This window comes from Bos javanicus, chromosome 2 (assembly GCF_032452875.1).
Source record: "Bos javanicus breed banteng chromosome 2, ARS-OSU_banteng_1.0, whole genome shotgun sequence".
NCBI lineage: Eukaryota > Metazoa > Chordata > Mammalia > Artiodactyla > Bovidae > Bos > Bos javanicus.
In genome coordinates, this window is record NC_083869.1 from 56238239 (window position 1) to 56265211 (window position 26973).

The window sequence follows — 26973 nt, forward strand, 5'->3', positions numbered from 1 at the left end:
TCCAAATACAAATCTTTTTAGTGACAAATTTGGAAAAATCAAAGCTTGATTTTATTAAGGGAAGTGCTATCTCCTCAAAATGGTATTTAAATAGTATCATGCCTATGTGTCAGATATTTCAGGAGAAACATGAAACCATGAGATCATGGCTCAGTTACTTGGCATGAATTGTGCTTGAAGATTTTCTGGGGAAAAATAGTTCTTAGAATATTAATTGTATATTTATATCAACTCAGGTGTCAAAGAATGAAATACAAAATTTGTATGGAATTTAAAGCTAAAATATTTCAAAATACACTAAATGGTGGAAAAATTAAGAACCATAGTCATTGTTAAAAAGATTTTTGAACATTTATTTCTTCAACTTTGAAAACTGGGTTTTATTCATGTTGCTGTAGAGTACTTCTGTTTTCAGATACTTTATGTAGAGTTTTCACTTGCACATAATGCATGCCGAAAAGTTAAACTGTGTAGGCGAACATTGGCTCTTTGTTTGGTTTTGTCTTTTTTACTCAGATCACAGATTGGATGTCTAAAACGGTTTCAGTTTACTGGGAAAGTATGCCCCATCCTTAACAGACAGTTCAGGATACCTAAGAATTGTGTATTTAAGGTCACTTAGACATTGAAAATCTTTTCACATTTACTGTCACACTTTAGGAATGATTGAGAAATTTAATCTGGAAATTCCTTTTGCATTTGTGTCATTTTCCTTCTGTGTGAAATACTAGAATCCCCTTGTCACTACACTTATAAATAACAAGGTTAAGATTAATAAATGATATGACCTTGCAAGCTTTAACTTTTTGAATTTAAGTTTTTCAACTGATAAAATGTATATGAATCTGTGGCAAGAAATAAGTAATGACAAGTGTCCATGCTTTGTTTAACAAACTCCCCGATACTAGAAAGTCATCAATTACCGAAGCAATTGTAAAACATTTTTCATATATCAATTGTGGTTTGTGAATACAGAATAATATCAAAATAACTCCGTATGCATTAAAACAAGTATAAAACTTGAAATCAGGATGGACTGGTTCACTTTTTACACCTCTGTTTCTGGTTGAATTCCTGCCATTTATCCTTAGAGGATTCCCCATGCTTTGTTTCACTGTACTCCTGTAATTGATTATATAGTCTCCAGATGTCCAGGCCAGCTAATTTTTGTTGTTAAAGACAGTTTCCCACTGGTAACATTAGTTCTTTTAGTCAGTTTCAAATGAAATTTATAGTATCAGGATGGACATACAAAACATCATTATATTATTATGATTCAAAATTTTGTATGGATTGACAATATACTGAAATATAGATAAATACTCCTAGGGCTTTTTTTAAATCTTAGCAATAGTAATGTGTTGACAGCTCTTGATATCACATCAGGTGTTCAAATTTTAAATGAGCCATGATAATTATGTTTTTGAACAGAAAGACTAAATGGCCTGGAACAATCAACTTGCCCTCTGTCCTGGAAATTGCTCCCTATGAAAAATAGTCCTGCATTTGCAATTACACATAATCCTTAATTCTGAAAATTGTTGTCATTTGCTGACTTGGATGCTTTACACACTTCCAGAGTTACTTATTCTCTGAAGTTCTTCTCCATCCCAATGTGTTAACATTATGCCAGCTGTCTCAGATCATTTTTAAATCATTTCTGTTTTCATTTAATCAGAGATTTACCAGAGTCTGACATGAGAGACTTTAGAGCTTATCTAATCCAAATTGATTATTTTTCATGTAAAGTAAAAAAGTTTTGTTTCAAAATGGCCATCACGCGGACAGACTTCATAGAAACAGAGACACACCTAAGGAACTCTGCACCAGGTCTCGCTGTTTGAGTTTTCCCAGATACACAAGCAAGCGAGCTTTCACATGATTACATTCTCTAGCATTCTGCTCACCCCAGCTGATGGCAAGCAGAGTAGAGACATCAGAGCAGGAAACACTGCCCCTGCTGAGCCCTGCTCCTATGGCAGGTTCATAAGCAAAACTGTGGTTTTCAGCCCCAAAGTTCTGCAATGATTTATTACACCGCCTTAGAAACTGGCACAGAAGCCCAGACTGTTGAAGTGACTTGTCCAAAAACGCACATCTGTGAGTGACAGAGTTGGTGACGGATAATAGTGTTCTGATTGAGCTTAATAATTCTACTTCATCTTCATAGTTCTTAATAATTCTACTTCATCTTAATAGTTCTTAGTAATTCTACTTCATCTTCATAGTTCTTAATAATTCTACTTCATCATTCTTTTTTTATTGAATATGTTTGGATGTGTTACTAGATTTTGCTTAATATTTCATAAGGCTATTTGAAAGGAAATAGTAGGGTTTTGATTTTTTTTCTTCCTTCTTGCTACCACAGCCTCTTCTTTGTTGTTAATGAACATAGCTTTACCTTGAAAGTAAAGGCCAAAACACTTTCCTTTTATTCTCTTGCATTAAATGGCTTCATTTTGCCTGCTGCTGGCAAAAATCTAACTAAAAAGCTCTAATAAATAATCAGTAATATACAAACCTGTCCTTAAATGCATATGGTGAGAAATTAAGTGCTCAAATTCAGAAAATAAAAAACATGACTCTCCTGTGTGTATTTGCAAATTCAGAATAATCACAATAAAATACAGAATTAATTACAAGTTAACCTTGTGAAACATAACTTGATTATTTCCAGGTTATTATCAGTGCTCTGAGCATTGGAATATTTCAACTATGATTCAAGTTAAATGGGTTTTAATGATTATAGTCTAGGTGACTCGCAAAATAAAAGAATAAGGTAAGAAGCCTACATATTCACTTGCTTAGCAAAGCTACAATTTGATTCAATATAAGGTAAAATAATTTATTAATAATTTTTACTACATTTTTATTTAGATTTAATTTTTTTTGTTTCAGTTTTTCTACTTTTAGAAAAGACAGTCATCTTCATTTATTACTCTTTTTGTGAACTCTATAAATAGAAAAGAAAAAAGGGAGTTTATATGTAGGTGAATTGGAGAAGTGCTTTGAATTGAAGAGTATCTTTTACAGAGTTCTTTCATTGATAGAGCAGAAATGCACCAGTATCTCCAGAAGGGCTCTTCAAGTGTTTATTTATCAACTGTATCATGAACCATATATTAACCCAAGGCTGGACAACTTCCCATAGATATCATAAAACCTCAGGAACAATCCTGTGTAATAGGCTTTATTCTCATTTTAAGGATTTGTAACTCAGACTTCAGAAAGGTTAAATGATTTGTTCAAAGTCCCATATCTGATACACTATGGTGCCCAAATATTCAGTTCTCTACTGCCTCTGAAGCTCAGTTTTCTTTCTACCTTACAATATTCCCTCTGCTAAACAGTAAATAGTTTATTTGATTACTTAATCCTTTGAGTGTGAAGAGACAAGTTATAAGCTAATATATAGTCATTGTGAAAAAGATTTTTCACAGACAGATTTTTCATACTGAAGATAACCAAATGGCTTTTGCCTTGGAAAGGAAGTTGGGGAAGGTTGGGCAGTGGAGTATCTGAGTTCAGGAAGAAAATATTTTATTAAATGGAGCAATTCTGATGAAGGACAAAAATGAGAGAGGAAGAAAAGGGAGAGTGAACTCTCAAAGTGGAAAGTATTAAAAAATAATTTTCAGCCATTTTGTAAATTGTTTCAGCATAGTCATAATTTTAATAAAATGAATGAGTGCTCAGTATTAATTTGAAAGTAGAGAGCAATTTTATAGTAGTTTTTTAAAAGTTTAAAAACTACTGGATCAGATTAGATTCTTCTCCTATTGTAAAATACAACAGAAAAACAAAAATGTGTTGTTTTTCTTTAAAAGAATTTCAGTAATAGAAATTGACCAATTAGTCATTGGCTTGTTGACTTTAAATTCAGTAGAGTTGATCACTTTTGAAGGAGTTGACCTTTAATTCCTTAAAGTAGTTTTACATATTCTTCTTTTGCATTTGAGTCATCTTTTTATAGGGTGCTTTAAAAAGAAAGAATACCATCAAATAAATGTAAAATGTGGGGTACAAATTTTCATATGCATGTTGGCTTCCAAGAATTTTCTCAGTGAAAGTGAATAGTCTGTCCCTTGTCTGATTACTTTTTCCTACTACTGCAATAGTACAGTATTTCAGTTTGAAAAATAATGATATATTTGACCTTATTCTTTTTAAGCAGCAAATAATTTAAAATACGATATTATTATTGAATTGTGCTGTTATCCATTGGCCAGTTTCATTGGCCCAACAATCTTGAGCACCTACACTGTGCCAAACTCTTACAAACTGAAGGTGCAGCAGAAACAAAACTGACAGCATCTCTGTTCATGTGGAGCTTATATCCTAGTGGGAAAACTAGATCACAAACATTCATTCCCCTCCCCAATATAATTTGATGTCAGACAGTGATGAGCACTAAGGAGGAAAAGCATCTTTAAAGAGTGGAAGATTCAAAGCAGCTGCTATTTTAGATCATGTGTTCAGGAAAAACGTGGAGAGGTGAGTTTTAGCCTGAGTGAAAGAAATGAGAATCCTGTGCAGATTCACTGGAAAGCAGAGTACAGTAAGCCTTAAGATAGAAGTGTGTTGAACTAGTGTTGAACTAGTGAGTTGAACTAGTGAGGTCAGTGGGCTGCAGCCCTGTGAGCCAAACTGACAGAGAAGTAAATTCCTTGAGATTTGGGTAGAACTTGCCTCCTTCTACTTCTTGGCCATATGAGTGACCTGGCAGCAATAATCCAATCTTTGATTATCTTTGCAATCCAGATAGGGTCGGGGGCTTATCTGATGGTGTGAACCGAAGCTTAGTTTCTGAAGGGTCTGAATCCTTGGTCATAGTTCTCAGACTGGGGTTGCTGGATGTGTCTTTTTCTGGAGAGTACTAGAAGGCTCCTGAGTGAAAGACCAAGGTTTCACATATACTCCTTCCTGGCTGCATGGTACGAGAACAGTTGTACTTCCTCATGCTGCTCAGGGTCAAAAGTCCATGCTGGTTTGGAGACTTAGCTTTTCATCTGGTCATCCTCTAGACACAAGAAGTGCAGATTCTCTTGGCAGCTGGTGTAGCTTGTAGTTCAATGAGACCCTTGCAGGGGTCGTTTGACAAAAGTGTAGCCCTTTGCAACCAGGAGCTCCAACCCTACAGAATCCAGAGTCACAGGAAAGGAAAACACAAAGTCCTCCAGGGGGTCATTGAGAGTATTTGTTTCATCTTTTAATTCTTAATGCACTATCCTCAGAAGCAATCTAATTTTTATCACCATAGTTTAGTTTTGCCACTTTTAGAATTTTATTTAAGTAGAATCACACACTATATATTCTTCTGTGTCTTTCTTTCACTTCAGGCCATCATATCCATGCATGTCTTAGTAGTGAGTTCCTTTTCCATTGTGTGAATACACTATATTCTGTTTATCTATTCTTCCATCGAGGAATGTCTTGTATGTTTCTAGTTTGTGGATTGTATGGATAAAGCTTTGGACTTTCTTGTACAAAGCTTTTTATGGATATTTTACTATTTAACTTTATGATCTAATCATATTTCATACATTGGGAAAATAGAAATAAAAATACAACGTATAGTGTAGGATTTATAGGAAGACATTCTTCATACATGTCTTAAATAAAGACTTTGTCATGGCATGCATTCATTCAATTTGACATCCAAGGAAAGAAGGCAGATCCACTTAGTCACTCACTACATTTCCTAAAGCACTAGAGTTTCCTTTTGTAGACGCCTATCCAATTATCTACTAGTCGGTCACAGTTTTTCTTTTAAGATCTAAGACTTAAGCTCAAGGTAGTATAGCAGAAGGAAAGGATACACACACACACATACGTAACATACATATATAGAGAATTAGTATAGCTCTTCTTTGATAATGGGAAATATTTAAAATTTGCTACTTCAGAAAAAGTCTTTGTCCTTGATCTACCCTCTTAAGATGTTCTGTCACAACTTTCTAAAACTATTTCATTTGTATTCTCACTGAATCAAAATGTCTTAAAGAGTCTTGTTTTCTTTATCTCCCTAGGACATATTAATTTTTTTAGAATGTCTGAGACTACCTTATTATTGTTTCTTATTAAATTACATCTTTCTTCATTTACTTGATAATGCAAGCTGATATGGGGATCTTTTTAATGTTTTTTTCTGTTTCATCAGAGTTAGTTTTCTAATATAATCTTTAACTTCTCATCAGCATGAGCTTGGTTTAATTGAGGTGAAAAATCATTCCCTTGCCCAAGCTGCTTCAAGACTATTTTTAGTAAACTTGTTCGTCATTCTGCTAAGACCAAGAATAAGACTATTTCTAAAATGCACCCGTGAAAGCCTAGTTCATATAAATACTTTGTTTGCTTAGAGGTTTTGTTTTTTTAACTATTTCTTTATTCCTAAAATGCAAAATTCATGGTTAATAATTCTGGTAAAATGTTGCTGAAATTTCTGCAGATTCTTAGTTTCCTAAATGAATAGACTATTGTGTCATCCAATTAAATTGTGTTAAAGATTAAAGCCTTGTGATATATTTTATTATCATAAAATCTTCTGAATTCAACAGTCAGCTAAAATATTACTACCTCAGGAAATTATCATCTAAGTAAATTATGTCTTCTCTAACCCTCCTTAACTCTAGATGATTCTCTGCTTTTAACTTCTCTTTAAACCATTTACTTTATTCTATTTGCATTGTTATTAATTGAATACAACATGTACAGTAAGTCCCCTACACATGAATGAGGTCAGTTCTGAGAGTATGTTCATAAGTCCAATTTCTTTGTAAGTCCAACAAAGTTAGGCTAGGGACCAGATAACAAAATTGTCTATTTGGTACTGTACTGTAATAGGTTTTCAATAGTTTCCACACAAATAATACATTAAAAGCAAAAAACAAATACAAAAAATAAAGAAAAAATTTTAATCTTACAGTACCTTAAAAAGTACAGTAGTGCAGTACAATAGCTGGGCATGTTCACACCTTTGAAAATTCATAACTTGAAGGTTCGTATCTAGGAGACTTAACGTATTCAATTACCATTTATGGAAAGCTAGAGATAAGCATTGTGAATCCACGATGAGCAAAAATCAGTTTCAATCTACAGGAAAGGAAAATGCATACGAGTAAGCTATGCGTTAATTAAGCCCAGCTATGGAGGTAAGCAACAAGGAGGATGGTGATTTAAAATAGGATAATTGAGAAGTCTTCCTGGAGGAGGAAAGCATGGGTCTTAACATCTGAATAATAGTTTTCTGGGTAATGAGGAACAGAAGACATGACATGAGGAAAAGCACAGAGAAGTGATATGATGGCTGTGTGCACAGGGAGTAAGGGCAACTACAAACACGGTGGGAACACAGGGTCAACCTGAGGCAGGAGGTGTGCTAGACAAAACCAAAGCAGGACTATGGGCTGAATCTGTTCCAAGAGGGGAGCAAGGTGGATGCTCTGTGACTAATAGTGTACTCAAATATAGGGTAAAAACATATTACAAATGTTTGTATTTAATTTTTCTTGACCTTTAAAATTTTATATTTATATGCATGTTTCCTATATGTGTACATGTATAATGGGTTTATATATGATATTTACATATAAAATATATAAATATACATATACACACATAGAGAGCAAAAGGGAGAAAGAGAGAATACTCAAATTCTTTTACTCATCAGAAAAGTTTTTAGGCCACTGTTCTTGATCATAGGTGGTCCCATATGACTTACTAAGTAATCTGAACTTCATCCTAAGTTGTGAGAAATCTAGGAACATGAACAATGGTATGTGAGAAGACCTGATTTGCATTTTAGCTAAGATATTTGTGAAAACAGATTTGAGGAAGATAAAACTGTAGGAAGGACACCATTTAGGAGGCTGTTGCAGTCATTCAGAAGAGAGATAGTAAAGACCTGAATGAGACTGTAGTGGCACATGCAGATTGAAAAACAAAATAGGAATCAAAACCTGAAGGGCTTGGTGATTGATTGGATGTGATGGTAACATAAGTAAATACTGATGGAATCAAGGACAACTTTCAGGTCTTTGGGTGATGGGGAATATGTTCTTCCCATCAACTGAGAGACAGAGAGCAAAGAGTGGATGTAGGGCAGCTCTGTACGTTTGTTTGTTTTTAATAATAATATTTATTTATTTATTACTGTGCTGGGTCTTTGTTTCTGTGCAGGTTTTTCTCTAGTTGCAGCAACCCGGGTCATTCTCCAGTTGCAGTACATAGGCTTCTCACTGCAGAGGCTTCTCTTGTTGCAAGCACAGGCTCTAGAATGTGTGGGCTCAGTAGTTGTAGCCCAGGCTCAATAGTTGTGGCACACAGGCTTCGCTGCTTTTTGGCATGTGGGATTCTCCCGGATCAGGGCTCTAGTCCATGTCTCTTGCATTGGCAGGAGGATTCTTTACCACTGAGCAAACAGGGAAGCCCGGTTCTGGTTTATGTTCTGACATGTTGAATTTGAACTGTTTCATGGCATGAATTCATGCTAGGTTATTCATTCATCGAGCTTTTGTATCTGTAGAGTCCAAAGCCAGAGCAGGCGATGGCATCCTACTCCAGTACTCTTGCCTGGAAAATTCCATGGATGGAGGAGCCTGGTGGGCTGCAGTTCATGGGGTCGCCAAGAGTTGGACTTGACTGAGTGACTTCACTTTCACTTTCATGTGTTGGAGAAGGAAATGGCAACCCACTCCAGTGTTCTTGCCTGGAGAATCCCAAGGGGGAGCCTGGTGGGCTGCCATCTATGGGATCATGGACACGACTGAAGTGACTTAGCAGCAGCAGCAGTCCAAAGTAATGTACTGGATTCTGAGGAGCTAACTAGAAAGATAACATGGAACCTTACTTTCAATGTACTCTCCATACAAGTTGAGAGACAACTGCGACTTACTGCAAAATGATAGGTGATGTTTGTGGCTACTAAGTACTTACAAGAGGGTGACTGATTATTTGGGAAGATTGAAGAAATCTTGGTCATTCTGGCATCCCTTTATGATACAACTATCCTTGAATAAAAAGCATCAATATACAATTAAAAAAAGGTTTATCAGGAATTTGTTTACAAAAATAGAATCATTGTGATTTTTTCTGAAACCTCAGAGCACATTTATATGTTATGTTTTATCATGTTAGCTATGATTAAATAACAGTAAAGTCAATGGAGAAAATAATTATATCCTAAGATTCTTATTCATCCATCACCTCTAAATTATATGGTATGCATAGATATTTAAGACAACCATTGAGGACAGAACTTTTATTGATTCTTTAATAATGTTAATAATAACTCTTTCCAAATTTGAAAAAATAAATTTTTTGGCCTGTCCTTTAAGTACAATAAACACTGACAACTTTAACTAACCTTTAGAGCAAATTTTCTGTATCACTTTTAATAGTAAACTTAAGTTTGCCTTCTGAAAAGGTCACTATGCATCCAAATCAATATTAATTTTTATTATAAATAATTAATTGCTAGTGACTTTGGAAATATATAGCAATGCCAAATGTTTATTTTGAAGAAATTTTATACTGTTTTTTTTATTTATTTGATTTTTTAATTTTATGATAGTAATTTATATATTTGTCCTTTTATAAAGCATCTGCTGACAATGCGGGATACCCAGGTTCAATCCCTGAGTTGGGAAGATCTCCTGGAGAAGGAAATGGCAACCCACTCCAGTATTCTTGTCTGGAAAATCTCTTGGATGGAGGAGCCTGGTAGGCTACAATCCATGGGGTCGCAAAGAGTTGGACATGACTGAGTGACTTCACTTTCACTTTCAGAGGAGAATAAGAATATTTTATGTAATTTTACATTTATAAAGATGATGGTAATATTAAACTCAAACCACATTAAAACTTCAAAAGTATACACAATTGTCAAATTTATTATTATACTTTTTATTTGGCATATGGGATCTTAGTTCCCTGACCAGGGATCTAACCCATGCCTCCTACAGTGGAAGTGTGGAATCTTAACCCACCAGACTTCAAAGGAAGACCCAACTAGTTAGTATACATTTCATTTTGTTATATGATACAGCCTGTATTTTTAATAGTTGATTACATATATTATGTACTAGGCATTACATACTTTCACAAAGCATTTATTTACTTATCCTCACAGCCACATTATTAGTCCCAATTTACATATTGGGAAACTGAACAGAAAGATTAAGGAACTTTAAAATGCCTCTAAGTAATACAGCTGAGATCTATAACTCAGGAAATCCAACCACACTGTGCAAGCTGTTAATTATTATGCTACATTGCTTTCTTTAGTAAACTTCTTAAGGATTTTTTTTTTTTTTCCCACCAGAAGTAACGAAGAAAACAAAAAACAAAAAACCTCCAGACATATTTGCTGGGAAATCCTCTGTTTTTAAGGTTTATACTCCATCTTTGTCTGACTTAACCAATTTGAGGTAGAATATAGAAACCAAACATTTGAAGAACAAGATTTCTGCCTTTTCCCTGTTCAAAATTAAAAGTGATACAGAACGTTAGTGTTTTCTGAAGTAGGATGATGGTTTCCTGAAAAAATGTCTGAGTGGGTGTCCCCCGAAGATATATCTACTCAACATGCTGTCTCAATTTTACAGTTTTGTTTTGGATGTCTAAAACAGAATAAATTAAAACCATTTCTCCTTGGAGCTACTATCGGTCCTCTTCTTATCTGAAGAAGACGGGAGTGTGAGAGCACATTTGAGTTCTTGTATGCTACCTGAAAGTCAAAATTAAGCACACAGGACTGTGAGAACTAACTTAATGCATATGAAAAACAGCACATTGGCTATTGCTTTGAAGAGATAAAACAGTGAATGCTTAAGAAAATGTGAAAGATTTTTTTTTGTTACCCTGAGAGGAAACAGTTCAACACCTGAAAATGGAATTGCTTTTATAATGAGTATGTTTAATGCAGATTTCATTCAAGACACAAAAGCTCAACAGGCATATATTTCTTATTTGATAAAAGAGTAATTTAAAAGAGAATGTACATTATCTAAAGGTTTCATAACATTGTACCTTAAGGGGATTAAACTATCTAGAAACTTTGAAGTCTTGCAGATTTTATTTACTCACAAGATGAAGTTCTTACTGATTTGTTGCTGTAGGGAAATTGCCCATTAGGGTTTGTATCGATTTGCCTTTCTCAAAATAAAAGAAACAAATGTCATTCATTAGCACTTTACTGTTGAATCCCTTTTAATATGGACTATTAAGAACTTGGGTCACTTTTAACCTGCAAAATGTCTGAAGAAATGATTCAAAGTTACAAAAGACTAGAAAGTACAACTTAATTCTTATCTGTTCCCAGGTATCAGAACTGGCTGTCATCATCAATTAGGTTCATGATTCTTCCTGAAATAATTTTGTTGTCCCTCCTTCCTATTAACAAAGATGAGCCCACTTATTAAATTGGTTCTTTCTCTGAACTAGGTTTCTAGGAACCATATTGTGTATCTCTCCAAATCCAAATGTTACCCGCTCTTCAAAGATTAGTCAAAGCCTCACTTTTTCCATGAAATCTTTCCTAATGACCTTGACTTTGACCTTGCTTTCCTCCCACTTTCTATAATATAATAGTTTGCTCCAGAGGTTTCATGTGGTGCACCATGACGCAGACTGTGCCAGAAACAGGGCATGACTGGAAAGTAGCAGCTGCTTTGGTAATACTAAACCTTCCATTTTTGTCAGACAACTTACTAGTTAACCAAAAAGATTTCACTTAAAATGTGTCATTTTATTAAAAATTATTTACTTATAAAGATTATATATTATTACTGAATTATATATTACAGTTGAATACACTATGAATATATACCCAAATAGAAATTTTAAAAGGATCAGATCAGATCAGATCAGTCGCTCAGTTGTGTCCGACTCTTTTCGACCCCATGAATCGCAGCACGCCAGGCCTCCCTGTCCATCACCAACTCCCGGAATTCACTCAGACTCACGCCCATCAAGTCAGTGATGCCATCCAGCCATCTCATCTGTCGTCCCCTTCTCCTCTTGCCCGCAATCCCTCCCAGCATCAGAGTCTTTTCCAATGAGTCAACTCTTCGCATGAGGTGGCCAAAGTACTGGGGTTTCAGCTTTAGCATCATTCTTTCCAAAGAACACCCAGGGCTGATCTCCTTCAGAATGGATCTCCTTGCAGTCCAAGGGACTCTCAAGAGTCTTCTCCAACACCACAGTTCAAAAGCATCAATTCTTTGGCGCTCAGCCTTCTTCACAGTCCAACTCTCACATCCATACATGACCACAGGAAAAACCATAGCCTTGACTAGATGAACCTATGTTGGCAAAGTAATGTCTCTGCTTTTGAATATGCTATCTAGGTTGGTCATAGCTTTCCTTCCAAGGAGTAAGCGTCTTTTAATTTCATGGCTGCAGTTGGACCAAAAAAGTAAAAAACCACAATGTTAAGGTTTCCGTGCATTGCTTTGGATTTTCTTAGTCATTCCCTATAGAGTTGAGTGTGTATACTCAACTCTGATGTGACTTGTCTGTAACATTATGATTTGATGTGTTAAAATGTGTTATATATAATATATATTGTATATAACATCTGATTCTAAAAATTAGTTTATGGAGATTCCTAAAAATGTAGAAACTGAAATAAGATGAACAATTAAGATAGAAAAAAAATGAGTGCTAAGAGAAAAATTAAGGAAAAAAATAACATGAAATGAGAGATAAAATCATGTTGTAAAATTCTATAGAATTTTGGTAGAAGTGGGCAGCAAATTTAACTTTTATATTTCTAATAACTGGTGCAGGAAGATAAAGAATTTCAGGTTTCACAATGTCCATATAATTTTTAAAAATTCAAGCAAAAATACATACTTCTGGTATAGAACATAAACAGCTCAATAAAAACAAATTATTGGGAATGGAGAAAGATCAAAACAAAGTAATCTCCCTATGAACTGACTTATAATCTGACTTGAATCAGTCAGAGAGTGAAGAACAGTAATTTCTAACATATCTGGGGCCAGTGGCCAATCACAATCAACTGGACAAATTTTTTTTAAATTATTTTTTCAAGTTAAAGTCCTCCCTAAACTGGAGGGAAAAATGTCACCCCCAAAGCTATAATATAATGTTCTGGAGACTATATCAAGTTCTTGTCTCCCCCTTCTCTTCTTGAAAATCCCTTTGGCAATGACTCATTAATAACAAGATTGTAATGGAGGTTAGGGTGGGATGTGGTGGGGTGGGAGTAACATTTTATAATAGAAATCTCTTTCTCAAGATATTGCTGCTACTGCTGCTGCTAAGTCGCTTCAGTTGTGTCCAACTCTGTGCGACCCTATAGACAGCAGCCCACCAGGCTCAGCCGTCCCTGGGATTCTCCAGGCAAGAACACTGGAGTGGGTTGCCATTTCCTTCTCCAATGCATGAAAGTGAAAAGTGAAATTGAAGTCACTCAGTCGTGTCTGACTCTTCGCGACCCCATGGACTGCAGCCTACAAGGCTCCTCCGTCCATGGGAGTTTCCAGGCAAGAGTACTGGAGTGGGGTGCCATTGCCTTCTCTGCTCAAGATATTATACCCTGTTAAATAACTGTTTTTCTTCTTATCTGTGCCTTTTACAGGTTAACTAATAATTCTCAACCTGCACACTACCCTAGACTAAGCAATTAAAAAATCTCTGAGGTGTGGTTGCATCTTTAGTATTCTTTGAAAATACTAAATTCTTCCCCAGGCAATTCTAATGGGTACCCATTTAAAAACCAAAAAAAAAAAAAAGATTATTTAAAGGCAGACCTATTGCTGAGAAAGGGGGCAGTGATTAGAGATAGTTTCTTTCTGAAAAGTGGCTAATCAGAAAGAGGAGGGAATGATAAATTGAGACAAGAGAAGAAGCTGAGGATAAGACATGTCTGGGGCTCAGTATGAAGCTGCCACTGGGAAAACAAACCCTGTGGTGGGCGTGGCTAGGAGACCTTTTAGAAAAAGACATTTAATTTTCAGCTTGAAGTCTTTATGTTGTGATAATAAATTTTTGCTTCTCATGCTTCTGTGCTATTGCACTGTCTGTATTGCAAGTTTGTATATATAGTTCTGTGTATAAATGTAGGTGAGAGAGTAAGATATGAAAGTGAAAATGAAAGTGAAGTCGCTCAGTCGTGTCCAACTCTTTGTGACCCCATGGACTGCAGCCTATCAGGCTCCTCTGTCCATGGGATTTTCCAGGCAAGAGTACTGTAGTGGGGTGCCATTGCCTTCTCCAGGGAATCTTCCCAACCCAGGGACTGAACCCAGGTCTCCTGCATTCCAGACAGACTCTTTACCATCTGTACCACTAAGACATGGATTAAGGGAAAAAACTGAGTCCTGAATCTGGACTGAAATGACACGGAAAAGAAACAAAATATTACATTAAGACACATGATGACTGGGAAACGCAGGAGTAATAGCATAAAGGCTCTTCTTACAAAAATAAGAGAAGGTGGTTATTGAAAGAGTAAAAGACCAGAGTTTGAATTAGAGGGAACTGCCATATCTGTCAAAGTTTTAGAATGAAAATCAGTTTGGAGACCATTGTTTTACTTAAACTAGAGGAATTAATGGATTGTGTAGCCTTAAAGCAGCCCTTGCAAATGTAGAAACAATTGGTTTCTGGGTATATCTGTTAAGGTCACTGCTGATAAGTAGCAAAAAAAAAAAAAAAAAACATTGTTTTTAATTTAAAAGCTAACTCATGGAGAATGCTTATGTTTGATTTTTAAATGAGAAATGTGTCTGCAACCAGCTCATATGAAAGTGATAGCAAATAAAGACAAGCAAGCACTGGTGTTTGGAGCGAGGAACATTGTTCATTTTGATTCCAATAGTCAGTTACAGTGCGGGTTCACTATAAGCATTGATACCAAGAATTGTATTGGCTCCATACAGCTGAATCTTGTTTGTATATAACAACAAAAGCTGAAAATGTAACAACAAAGTCCTGGAAGCTTTCTCTATAAGATAATAAAGAGTGTAGCTGGTGAAATTGTTGAATAGCCATAGGTGAAAAATTCTCTAGAACCCAAGCCTGAAGTTTATCAGGAAACCAGAACACATTTTTTCTTGTTGTTGTTGTTATTATTGTTTATTTATTTATATTTTGGCTGTGCTGGGTCTTTGCTGCTGCATGGCCTTTTCTCTAGTTGCAGTAAGCAGGGGCTACTCTCTAGTGGCGGTGTGTGGGCTTCTCGTGGTGGTGGTGGCTTCTCTGACTGCAGAACACGAGGTTCTGGGGCATGTGGGCTCCGTAGTTGTGGCTCCCAGGCTCTAGAGCACAGACTCAGTAGTTGTGGCCCACAAGCTGAGTGCTCTGCAGCATGTGGTATCTTCTCAGACCTGTGTCTCCTGTGTTGGCAGGTAGATTCTTTACCACTGAGCTACCAGGGCAGCCCCAGGATATACACTTTATAGAATTTTCCATAAGTTAACTTTGGGGATTGAGCACAACTGTCCTTACTTTCAATGTATAGGATAGAGTATAATGGGTCCAACAGAATGGAAACAAAAACAATTGGATAGGTAAACTCAGCTCATCAAAGTTGTAAATTTTAGTATCTAATGTCCTTAGGTAAATTTTTTGTAAATAAAATTTTATTGAAATATAGCCATGCCCATATATTTGCATATTTTTATTTATTTTTATCAACATATAGTTATTTTACAATATTATATTAGTTTCAAGTTTCCCACTCCAGTACTCTTGCTTGGAAAATCCCATGGACGGAAAAGCCTGGTAGGCTGCAGTCCATGGGGTTGCTCAGAGTTGGACACGACTGAGCGACTTCACTTTCACTTTTCTCTTTCATGCATTGGAGAAGGAAATGGCAACCCACTCCAGTGTTCTTGCCTGGAGAATCCCAGGGACGGGGGAGCCTGGTAGGCTGCTGTCTCAGGAGCTGCACAGAGTCAGATATGACCGAAGCGACTTAGCAGCAGCAGCAGCATGTAAATATTTGTTGAATGAATATAATTAAAAAATCATATTTTAGAATAAGTATTGGAGTGCAGTTATGATAGTCTTTCATCCTTTTCTATCTTTATATGTATTTCCACTTTATATCTTTCAAGTTTGTAATAAAATTTTGTCATATTTCTGCCTGATTCTGTTACTAATTAAAACATTCTTGATGTAGCTTATGTTTATTTAGTTATATTCCTGGGTATTAGACTACATATTCTTATATCTTAGTGAAATTATTCCACTTAGGGTGTAGAGGGGTACAATATATATGTTAATATAAGGAAAGGAGAATTGGATGTGAATGGTGATATAAATCTTCTATCCTCTTGGTCCTCCTTAATACATCACTACATGATTGATTTGCTTACTAATATCCCGAGTACACAGCATAAAAGAATATAAGAATACATCTCAGTTATTCAGTGCTCTAATCCAGTGGATTTGACCATTTAGAGATGGTCTCAATGTTACAAATTAATCTATTATTCAAATATTGAATTTTCATGAGGTATCTACTGCCCATGTAGCTGTTTTGGTAAATACTGAGTCAATTGCAGTCCCTACTTATCACATATCTCAGACAATTTCCAAGAAGAAATGCAGGGATGCATTTTCAAATCAATATAATAATAAAGTATGTGCAAGATAATATGGTATATGTGTGAAAGAATGCTTTGTGGTTATACTGAATAAAACTTTGCAGGGCTGGCAAAGCTATTAGAGAATAATAGGAAAAAGTAAGGGTCAACTACATATTTAGTGTCTTTTTTATTCTAATACCTGTGAAGATTGTTGTCAGTGTCTTCTCTGAACTCATAAAAACACTTGTCTTAGGACTTCCCTGGCAGTCTGGTGGTTAAGACTCAGTGGTTCCAATGCATGGGGCATAGGTTTGATCCCTGGTGAGGGAACTAAGATCCCACATGTGGTGTGGCCACAAAAAAATTTTTTTAAGCCTCTTATCTTTACTACTAATATGCTGTTCAAGCTATACTATTATCAACTGTTAGTAATTTTTCAATGTGCGTACCTTCTGTTCCTTAATTACTTTATTAAGTTTCTCATGTACAAGCTTTGTCTCCCTTAGTTGTGTCTCCTTTCAACTAGTCTTTGTACTACACATCACAGTAATTCATTTGTTCATCAGATATTTACTCTGACCTTAGTATGTACTAGCCACTCTTCTAGGTGCCAGGGACAAGACAGGGAACAAAATTAAGTCCCAGCCCTCAAAGGGATTATATTTCTGTGAGACAAGACAGATGCTAAACAAACAAATCAGTAAGTATGTAATGTGCTTGACAGTAATACATGCTGTGGAGAAAAATAGGTCTGTAAGGGAAATGGAGCATGACAAGGAAATAATTTCTATAGAGTAGTCAGGGCAAGTTTGAGTAAGAAGGGAATATTTGAGCTAAGACAGAACCATGCAAGTAGCTAGGGAAAGAACATCCCAAGCAGAAGAAAAAGTGATGGAAAGAAATTTGGACTGAATAGTATTTGGTTTTAGGGAGAGGAAGTTCTTGTTACTAAAGCAGGGAGAGTGGAAGGATAATAGGTGAGAGAGAGTTGAAGGGTATGGGTGGATCATGAAGGAGGGTCTTGGAAAGGAACTTTACTTTTACCTTGAATGAGATGGAAAATGATTAGAGCACTGAATGAAGAGTAGAGAAATTATCTTACTGAATTTGGATAGGGTGACAGTGGACCCTCAACGGAGAAAAGGCTCATGAGGAAAGGGAGACCTGAGGCCAAAGTGGACGTTGGGCTTAAGTTAGAGTCTTTTGCAGTACTTCAGGTAGGAGGTAATAATGACCTGGATTACATTCTAATTATACAGTGTGAGAATGGTGAGATGAGGGATATGATTTTAAAGAATAAAAAGAGCTAAAATATTTGGTAATAGATTGAAGATGAGAGTAGTTGGTGATGAATTAGATGTGAAGTGTGGGAAAAAATTATTAAGGACAGCATAAGGTTTTTAACCCAAGAAACAAAGGATGGAGGTGCCCTTCATCATATCACCATGGCAAGGGGAGCTGCCACATGGAAGACTGTGAGGGAAGCATGTTTCAGGTAGAAACCCAAAATTTGTCTTTCACAGTCAGGATTGCCTTTTCTTATATTTCAGTGGAGATACAAAATAAGTAACTGGCTATGTGGGTCTAATGTTTGCAGAAGAGAGTGGGGCTCTTCATATAACACTTAAGTATTTATGCAAAAGTAGGGCTTATTTTGCGTATTTTTTGGAGAAGTAAATGGCAACCCACTCCAGTGTTCTTGCCTGGAGAATCCCAGGGATGGTGGAGCCTGGTGGACTGCCGTCTATGGGGTCGCACAGAGTCGGACACGACTGAAGTGACTTAGCAGCAGCAGCAGCAGCAGCAGCAGTGCTTATTTTTGTTGATCAATTCATTTCTTCAATCATAAAAACATATCAACGGATACTTTGACAAAATGGGAAAGATGAAACAAATCCTTACTTTGCAGATATGTATATGAAAATGGTATCTCTGCTCTGATTCAAGCATGTATCTGACTAAACCAGTGTTGCAAACAGGGGCTGTTTGGAATTTTTCCCCAGATAGGTAATAGAATTTAGACTGTATTTCGTTTGAAACAGAACTCCCAAACTTACTGATAAATGGCTTTTTTATACTAATTGCCTTTTCTTTATTTCCATAGCCTGTCACTATGCCAGATGGAAATTATATTGGTCTTAAAGGATTTGTTCTTCATTAGCCATGTAGGTCACAACACAAAAACTTACTTAGTTGGTAGCAAATTTATTATTTAATGATTTGTCCCCAGTGTCTTTCTGGTGGCTGTATTTAACATCATTGATCTATAATTGCTACCCTTTATGCATATGCATGCACATATATTTCATTTATAGTCTTTAGACACATTTTTCATTCAAATATTCAAAAAGAACTGTTATTTAAAGACTCTATGATAGCACAGAGCCATTCTTCAAGTGTTCTTAAGCCCATTTTTACAATTAGAGTTTGAAAAAGAATGCACAGGCTTTGTAGTTGACATTTGGGAAACTAGTACCTCAGAAGGAATAATTGGATGATAAGGTACTTTTAAAGCTTTATACATTTTGAATGACCTTATGTTTAAAATACCCTTGACATAATTGAAATGTCCTGTTTCTTTCCATTCTCTCTTTACTTTGAGACTTTGTTGATTATCTCCAGTAGTATTCTTATCATATGACATTAGAACAGATGTGATGAGAAATGCTATGGTCCAAAATAATATGGTATGATATCAAAATTTTAAATTCATGGGAGATAAGTATTTATGAGTTTAAATGAATAGAAAAATGAAAAAAATATAATAGACTATTTGCACATATATTTAAAAAATGCTTTAAAAAACATTTAACTAGATTTTCTCATGTGGTTTTAATATCTTTCATACCATTTTTATTAGTAAATTTTAATGAAGAACATTTATACTCGGGTACACCCAGGATGATAACGCTCAAAATGCTGATGCAGTGTGCTCCTAATACTTATATCCCTGATGCTAGAAAAGATTGAGGGCAGGAGGAAAAGGGGGCAACAGACCCATTTAACAGAAGGGTTAAATGGTTTGATGGCATCACCAACTCAGTGGACATGAATTTGACCAAACTCTGGGAGATAGTGAAGGATAGGGAAGTCTGGCTTGCTTCAGTCTATGTTCAAAGAGTTGGACAAAACTTAGTGACTGAATAACAACAAATACATATATCAATACATTCTATAGTGTATGTATGTTTGTTTGTTCTATCAATAGAAAATGATACCATCTACTGGACAGACATGGGCTTCAACAAAATTAGCCGAGCTAAAAGAGATCAAACTTGGAAAGAAGACATCATTACCAATGGCTTGGGAAGAGTGGAAGGAATAGCTATTGACTGGATTGCTGGTAAAATCCATGGCTTTCTGTTTTTGTTTTAAGCCTGTATTGTTAGGGGTTCAATATTCTTCATAAAAATTCTGTTTCTGAGTCATCACGGGTTTTTGTTTGTTTTTTTGTACTTCTAGCCACAGGGATAAATGGTCTTGTTTCTTTTTTATTCACTCTTTCTAATACTTCTGAGCCTTTGTATACGTGTTTTTATGTAGAAGTAGATTACGTAGTATTAACTTTGCTCAACTCTCCTGAGTCCCATGAGGCTGATAAAAAAGTATTAGAAGTTGTCTTTTGCCTGAAGTCAGTAGAAAGTGAAAATAGAGCTCTTTTTCAGGTGAGAGAAGTTTCCATTTATTTTTAACACACAGAAGTATCATTATATGGGTTAAACAACAGATGTGTGAGATTAAGAAGTATTTACATATGAGTTTATTTATAGCTTTCTGCTTAATGTACCTATTAAAAAAGAATATAGGAGGTAAATGATTTCTTTATGGTTATGTGAATGTTCAGAAAGTTAATTTTAGCTATAAGTAATAAATAATTTTTCTCACAATTATATTATAAACATTTCTGTATTTCTTCTAGGTAACATATATTGGACAGATCACGGTTTCAACTTAATTGAAGTTGCACGACTCAATGGCTCTTTTCGTTACGTAATTATTTCCCAAGGCCTGGATCAACCAAGATCTATAGCTTTGCACCCAGAAAAAGGGTAAGTTTAACATTTACATACATTTGGGGATTTTAGGTGACTTTTCTAAAGTTTCATTAAAAGAAAAATCTGTATGTTGATATTAATATTTATTTTTAATCATAATGTTTGAAACAAATTCAGTATCTTACCTAACTGGAAGGAAAAGTTTGTTTTCACTTTGTCATGTGTATTTCAGTACATATTTAATGGGCTTACATTTATTATGTGTATTTATTTATTTATGGCTGCACTGAGTCTTCACTGCTACCTGCAGACTTTCTTTAGTTGAGGCAAGTGGGGACTCCTCTCTACTTGCCATGTGGTGGGCTTCTAATTGCAGGGACTCTAGGGTGCCTGGGCTTCAGTAGGTGTGGCTCATGGATTTAGTTGCTCCAGGGTATGTGGAATCTTTCTGGATCAGGGGTCCAACACTTGTCCTCTGCATTGGAAGGTGATTCTTAACCAATGGGCCACCAGGGAAGTCCTTATGCAGTCCTTAATGTGTGTGTAAATCCAAATGAGTACAGCAATGCTTTTCTAGGTTATTCATTTAAAGTTCCTCCCTAAAATTGTTTATGTGTTTGGAAGTCAGGTTTTTTTGGTGAATGAAGTAACCATCTGATAGCCAAACTTGTTCTTCAGTATTTCTAAAGCTTCAGTTTCCATTTATGTATTTATAATTGTTATATCAACATATTCATCCCAAACTTTTTTTCTTCTTCTTCTTAAGTTACAGATAAGTATATCTACCGTCTTATTGAAAGTGCCATTTTTCCATTTGGACAACCAAACTCTATAGTCTAATTAAAATTCTACAATCTGAGTTTCTATTAATAATTTCAATTAAATAAACTGAGTTTCTATTACTAGAGGAAAATCTTGAGATGAATTTCAAAGATACAATATGACATTTTTGGTATCTTTCTCACATATCCTATGTTCAGTATACCAGAAATCCTGTTACCTTTGGCTTCAAAATACATTTATGCTTTACCTACTTCTCCCAGTTTTCATTGTTTCCACCCTAGTCTGAGTGTAATCACTCTTGCCAACATTTCAGGATTGTGGATTACCATCTTCTATCCTTGTATTCCTATAGTCTATTCTTTATGTCACAGCCTAATGATCCTTCTCAAATGTAAGCGGCAGTAACTTCTTTGCTCAGAATTCACCAGTGAGTCCTCTTTCCCTCTGTTTAAAGTTTATAACAAACTTATTAGAGTGTTTTTGTTGCCTTTTAAAGACTAAATTATGTCTGACTCTCTTATACCAATGGACTATAGCCTACCAGGCTCTTCTGACCATAGGATTTCCCAGGCAAGAGTATGGAAATGTTTGCCATTTCCTGAGCTACTCAGTTGGCTCAGGGGTAAAGAATTCACCTACAGTGCAGGAGATGGGGGTTTGATCCCTGGGTCGGGAGGATCCCCTGGAGGAGGGCATGGCAACCCACTCCAGCATTCTTACCTAGAGAATCCCATGGACAGAGGAGCCTGGTGGACTACAGACCATAGGGTTGCAAACAGTAGGACACGACTGAAGCAACTGCACACACGCATGCACACATTTTCTTCTCCAGAGATTCTTCCTGACTCAGGGATTGAACCCAAGTCTCCTGCATTGGCGGGCAGATTCTTTACCACTGAGTTAACAGGGAAGCCCAGAGTGACATTATTTCCTCCATTTTACAGATAAGGAAACTGATACCACAATTAAAATATATTACTCTGTCATTAACATTATATATGGGAGAGTTATATTTTCTAAATTTCAAAGATTATGCTGCATTATATATGTATGTATGTGTGCTACCTGTTACATATATACATATAAGTATTACAGAAACTATTAACCAAAAATATCAAGCATATAAGAAAATAGACTTAACAGATTTTACAAAAAGTTATAATAAATATTTAAAGACTAGAACTATAAGTGAAAGAGAATAAAAAATAATGACAAAATGTTAGAAAAGCTAGATGTTTTAGAAAATATTTGAGTTGGGTCTGACTTGCCCTGTACATTCTCTTGCCTACAACTGCACATTCATGGACACTTGCCAGTACACATTAAGAATGTTGAGGGAAGGTATAATTTTGTTTAGTTCCAAGCATAAAACACATGTGTCAATTTAGTGTGTCCATGTCATACCTGTAAACTTGAATATAAAATTTCCTCTTCCAGTGCGATGGTGGCTCAGATGATAAATAATCTGCCTGCAATTTAGGAGACTCTGGTTCAATCCCTAGGTCAGGAAAATCCCCTGGAGAAGGGAATGGCAACCCACTCCAATATTCTTACCTGGAGAATTCCTTGGACGTAGGATCCTGGTGAGCTACAGTCCATAGGGTCACAAAGAATTAGACATGACTGAATGACTAACACTGACTAATGCAATGACATTTTTAAAATATCTTTTTCATTTATACTTTATAATAAAGCAGTGAATCAGTATACCCTCAATGGAAAAAATAAACCTGATCAATTGTTGGACTATATGTAATTATTTTTAAGGTAGGAACAAATATAATTTGAATGTTATAAAATATTATAGATACACAGGAAATGGGTTTGTTTGAATAATATGATGTCTTCCCATCATATTTATAAGTCCAGGGCTTCACTTTATTCTAGAGAACTTCTTGTGCCTGGTCTATTACTGATTTATGCAGTTCAATTTAACAGGCCTCTTGCTGCTAACTTATCAATCTTTAGTTTTCTCTTGCATTTCTTTTGAAGCCGAGTTTTGCCCTCAAGTTGTTATTTCAGACCTTCTTTTGTTAAGTATATTTTGTACAGTCATCTTAGCATATAACAATATCTATTTCTCTTTAGAATGATTGAAGACATCAGGCAAAAACTCTGCATGTACTTCACTATTTTGTCAGTTTAAGTGCTACTCCCAGCCAACAAGATCATGTCAGGATGTCTCCATCTCCTCCTCAGCCTTTAATTCAGTACATGTTGACAAAACAGGACGATAGATGATGTGAAAGATACCAGTAGACACTGTAAAGTATGATGATATAAATAAGGTGTAGCTTTTGTTCACAATGAGTTTTCTGTTTAAACTTTTAAACAAGTACAAAATTGTGTTAGAAAATTAAGTAACATAATGTAAAGTAGAACTAATATGGAAGCACCAAAAGACTATATTGATATAACTCAAGCTTAAATCTGATACCTAAATTTCATGTTAAAGTGAAAATTTTTATATGACTATTATAAAACTACATTAAATTTTCAGAAAACAGATAGCTTATGACTGGTGTAGGTAGTAAAAGTGAGGGTAGTAGCAGCTGTGGTGATGATTAGTAGACACTATTGAGGAGACATGAAGAAAGAATGTTTTTGAGATGGTGTGAAATGTATTATATGAATAAGAAATAAAATAAATAAAAAATTAGTAGTGGCAAAGCAAAGGACATTGCCAAGAGCAAAAGTATATAAAGGACATGTAGGGAAAAGTAGTTAATGTAGGTGGAAGATAAGTTGGGGCCATAAAATTGGCAATTGGATTCCCCACATTTTAAAAATGTTATGATGACTCCATCCCCAGTTTACCAAATGAAACACAAACTGGTCCTGGATCCTCTCTCCTAAGCCTTCCCCATGACTGCAGAGAATCCACATAAGCAGAGATCAGAAGTACATTGAAGTTGTTGCATTCTTTAAGAAATTCTTCAGAATGGTTCTTTATCCTTCCAGGAAGGATGTTATGCAGGAAGACGAAGGATTCTTTCTCTGCCCTTAGATCAATAAAGAGAGACAACCAGAGACCAATATATAAGTGGGAAACTAAAATAAATATAAAAGTTGTAAATGGAAAAGTTGTGTGACTTTTTTTACTCCAAGTTCTTAAGCCAGGAGGTGTCAGATCTAAGCTGGAAAGAGGGAATAATATTTTAAAATAGATATGAGATAAAAGTTTGGACTTAGAAAGATCTGGTCTTTTATGCATGAGAATTAATCTTAATAATATCATTCTGTTTTTTTAACTAGGATTGTCTTGGAAATCTTGGATTCTTCCTGAGATAGCAAATTCTGGAGAAGAGATAGTAAAGCATAAATAGAGGCAAGAGTTGGATAAATATAGAGTCATTCCTACTTATTCCAACAGAGTTCAGGTTCTGCAATAAAAAATGGTAGTGGATGAAATTATCCAAGGAAGACTATAGGAAAAAAAGTCTAATGACATGAATGAAGAATGTTTACAAATAGGGGATAAAATGATTATGAGGGGCAAAAACAAAATTAGCAATAAGGCAAAAGAAATGCAGAGAAAGAAGCCATTTCAAGTACTCAGAAAAATCACTGTCATAGAAATCAAGAGAAGAGAGTTTTAGGAAAAACTTCAAATGTATCTGCAAGAAGGAGATTGAGAGACATAAAAGCAGAAAACAGGACATGTAATTGGTGAGAGGGATGACATTTTTAATTGTTATGAATTTCAGGAAACTGATAAGAGCAGAAGCCAAATATAAAGAATTAATAAGTGAAAGATAATTAGAAAATAGAGCCAGAATATTTAGACTACAGTGACAGAAATTTGGACAATGAAGAAAAAGAGTAAAAAATAGAAAGTTTGTTGAGAAGATAGTAGGGTATAAAGAAAGGTTTTTCTTAGTATGGGACCAGGGAGGTATTGCACATATTCATCAGCTGAGGGGTGGAAGAAAATGTGTGTAAAGAGGAGATAGATTCCAAGGAGTTTAGCAGTAACCTTGGCAAGGAAGAAGCAATAGGGTGGAATAGGAAGAATGGAGGATAGCAGATGGAAAAGATTTGAATCTTAAATCAGGTATCTCTGAAAACAGATCCTGGAATGAAAATTCAAGTCAGGTAGAAGTCAGATAAGAAAGGGGCCAAACAAAGGTTCAACTGTGAACCTTGGAAAGTTTTGGAGGGTAAACCTCACTTAGCAAGGAAGCTTGACTTCAAACTCCCAGCCAGTTATTCACTGGATAGGGCAACCCTGGGGAGATATACATTCCCAAGATTTCTTGCTCTCAGCACCACTTGCAAAAGGAGATTCTAGTAGCTGTCCTCTGAAAAATGTTGCCTATATGAGTTACCAAAAAGAAAAGGGCACAGTAGCTGGGTATCAGAGTGCCTAGAAATCGCAAACAGGATCAGAGGGTGTCTAAATGCAGCACCAATGGTGTCCACTACAGTTTGGAAGGTCAATGTGGACATTTCCTACCTTTGATATCTTTTTAAGTATCTTGATCTCAAATGCTATATCATTTGTGGTTATTGGGAAGATTAAATGAGGTAAATTTAAATAGGATGATTATATTAGGGAAAGTTCTCTTCTATTTTTGGCAATGGAATGAATGAAGGGAACAGAGTACGCCAGTTGTTGTTCAGTCACTCAGTTGTGTCTGACTCTTTGTGACCTCATGGACTGCAGCACGCCAGGCTTCCCTGTCCTTCACCATCTCCCAGAGTTTGCTCAAACTCATGTCATTGAGTTGGTGATGCCACCCAACCATCTCATCCTCTGTCGTCCCCTTCTCTTCCTGCCTTCAATCTTTCCCAGCATCAGGGTCTTCTCCAGTGAGTTGACTCTTCTTATCAGGTGGCCAAAGTATTGGAGCTTCAGCTTCAGCAGTAAGAATATGCCAGTAGAATCTATTTTAGAGGTTAAAATTAGTGAAATTGAAGAAAGTCATAGATGATATGCATAGAATTAGTGGCTATAAGTGAATAGGTAGATTTGCTGAAATTATTGTGGCAAATAGAATATGAATAAAAAGGATTAAGCAACATGTGTCCAGCTGCAATGAACTTCTAGAATCTAATGAGGTATTTATATGACCTTGAGTAAGAATGCTTGGTAACTTAGCAGTAGAAAAATGATGGGAAAAATAACCCCAAAAGGGAGCAGGTGATAACATAATCAAAGTTGGCAATTATAAGGGAGTAACCATGAGTTGCTAATCAGGAGATGAGGTCTAGAAATTAGTGATGAAGTGGAATGAAACCAAGAACAGGAAGTTAGAGTAATGTAAGGTTGAGGCAAAAGAGAGATAGATGTAAGTCCCTGAAACAGAAAAGATGAGGAAGCATGAGCTGGGATGTTCACAGGATCAACAACATGAGTCATAAGGTCTCTAAGTATGTCATCTTGGAGGGGGAAGATGGCAAAATTGTCAGCTATTAGTAAAGCAATTAAATGGATTTGGTGTTTAAATGTATTAGAGCGAATATACACATTCATAATGTGAATGTTTTGAAATAGAGTATATAACCTCAGAGAAAGTTTTTTTTTTTTTCCCCCTTACTTAAATATACTTCACTTTTATTCTAGACACAATGGCATCCATTTCTTTGGGCATCTCATTGCAGTTACTCTTCCATTCTATCATCTTTAACTT

At 35.7% G+C, this 26973-nt stretch overlaps 1 protein-coding gene across 1 annotated transcript in view; it reads left to right on the plus strand.

The window, feature by feature from the left end:
• LOC133256090 (low-density lipoprotein receptor-related protein 1B-like) overlaps nucleotides 1–24626 on the plus strand; it is a 60185-nt gene extending 35559 nt beyond the window's left edge. The window contains exons 5-7 of the mRNA XM_061430832.1: nucleotides 19771–19905; nucleotides 20482–20611; nucleotides 24596–24626. Of these exons, the coding sequence (XP_061286816.1) occupies nucleotides 19771–19905; nucleotides 20482–20611; nucleotides 24596–24626 (296 nt within the window). The remainder of the gene's footprint in view (nucleotides 1–19770; nucleotides 19906–20481; nucleotides 20612–24595) is intronic.
• The last annotated feature ends 2347 nt before the right edge of the window (nucleotides 24627–26973 follow it).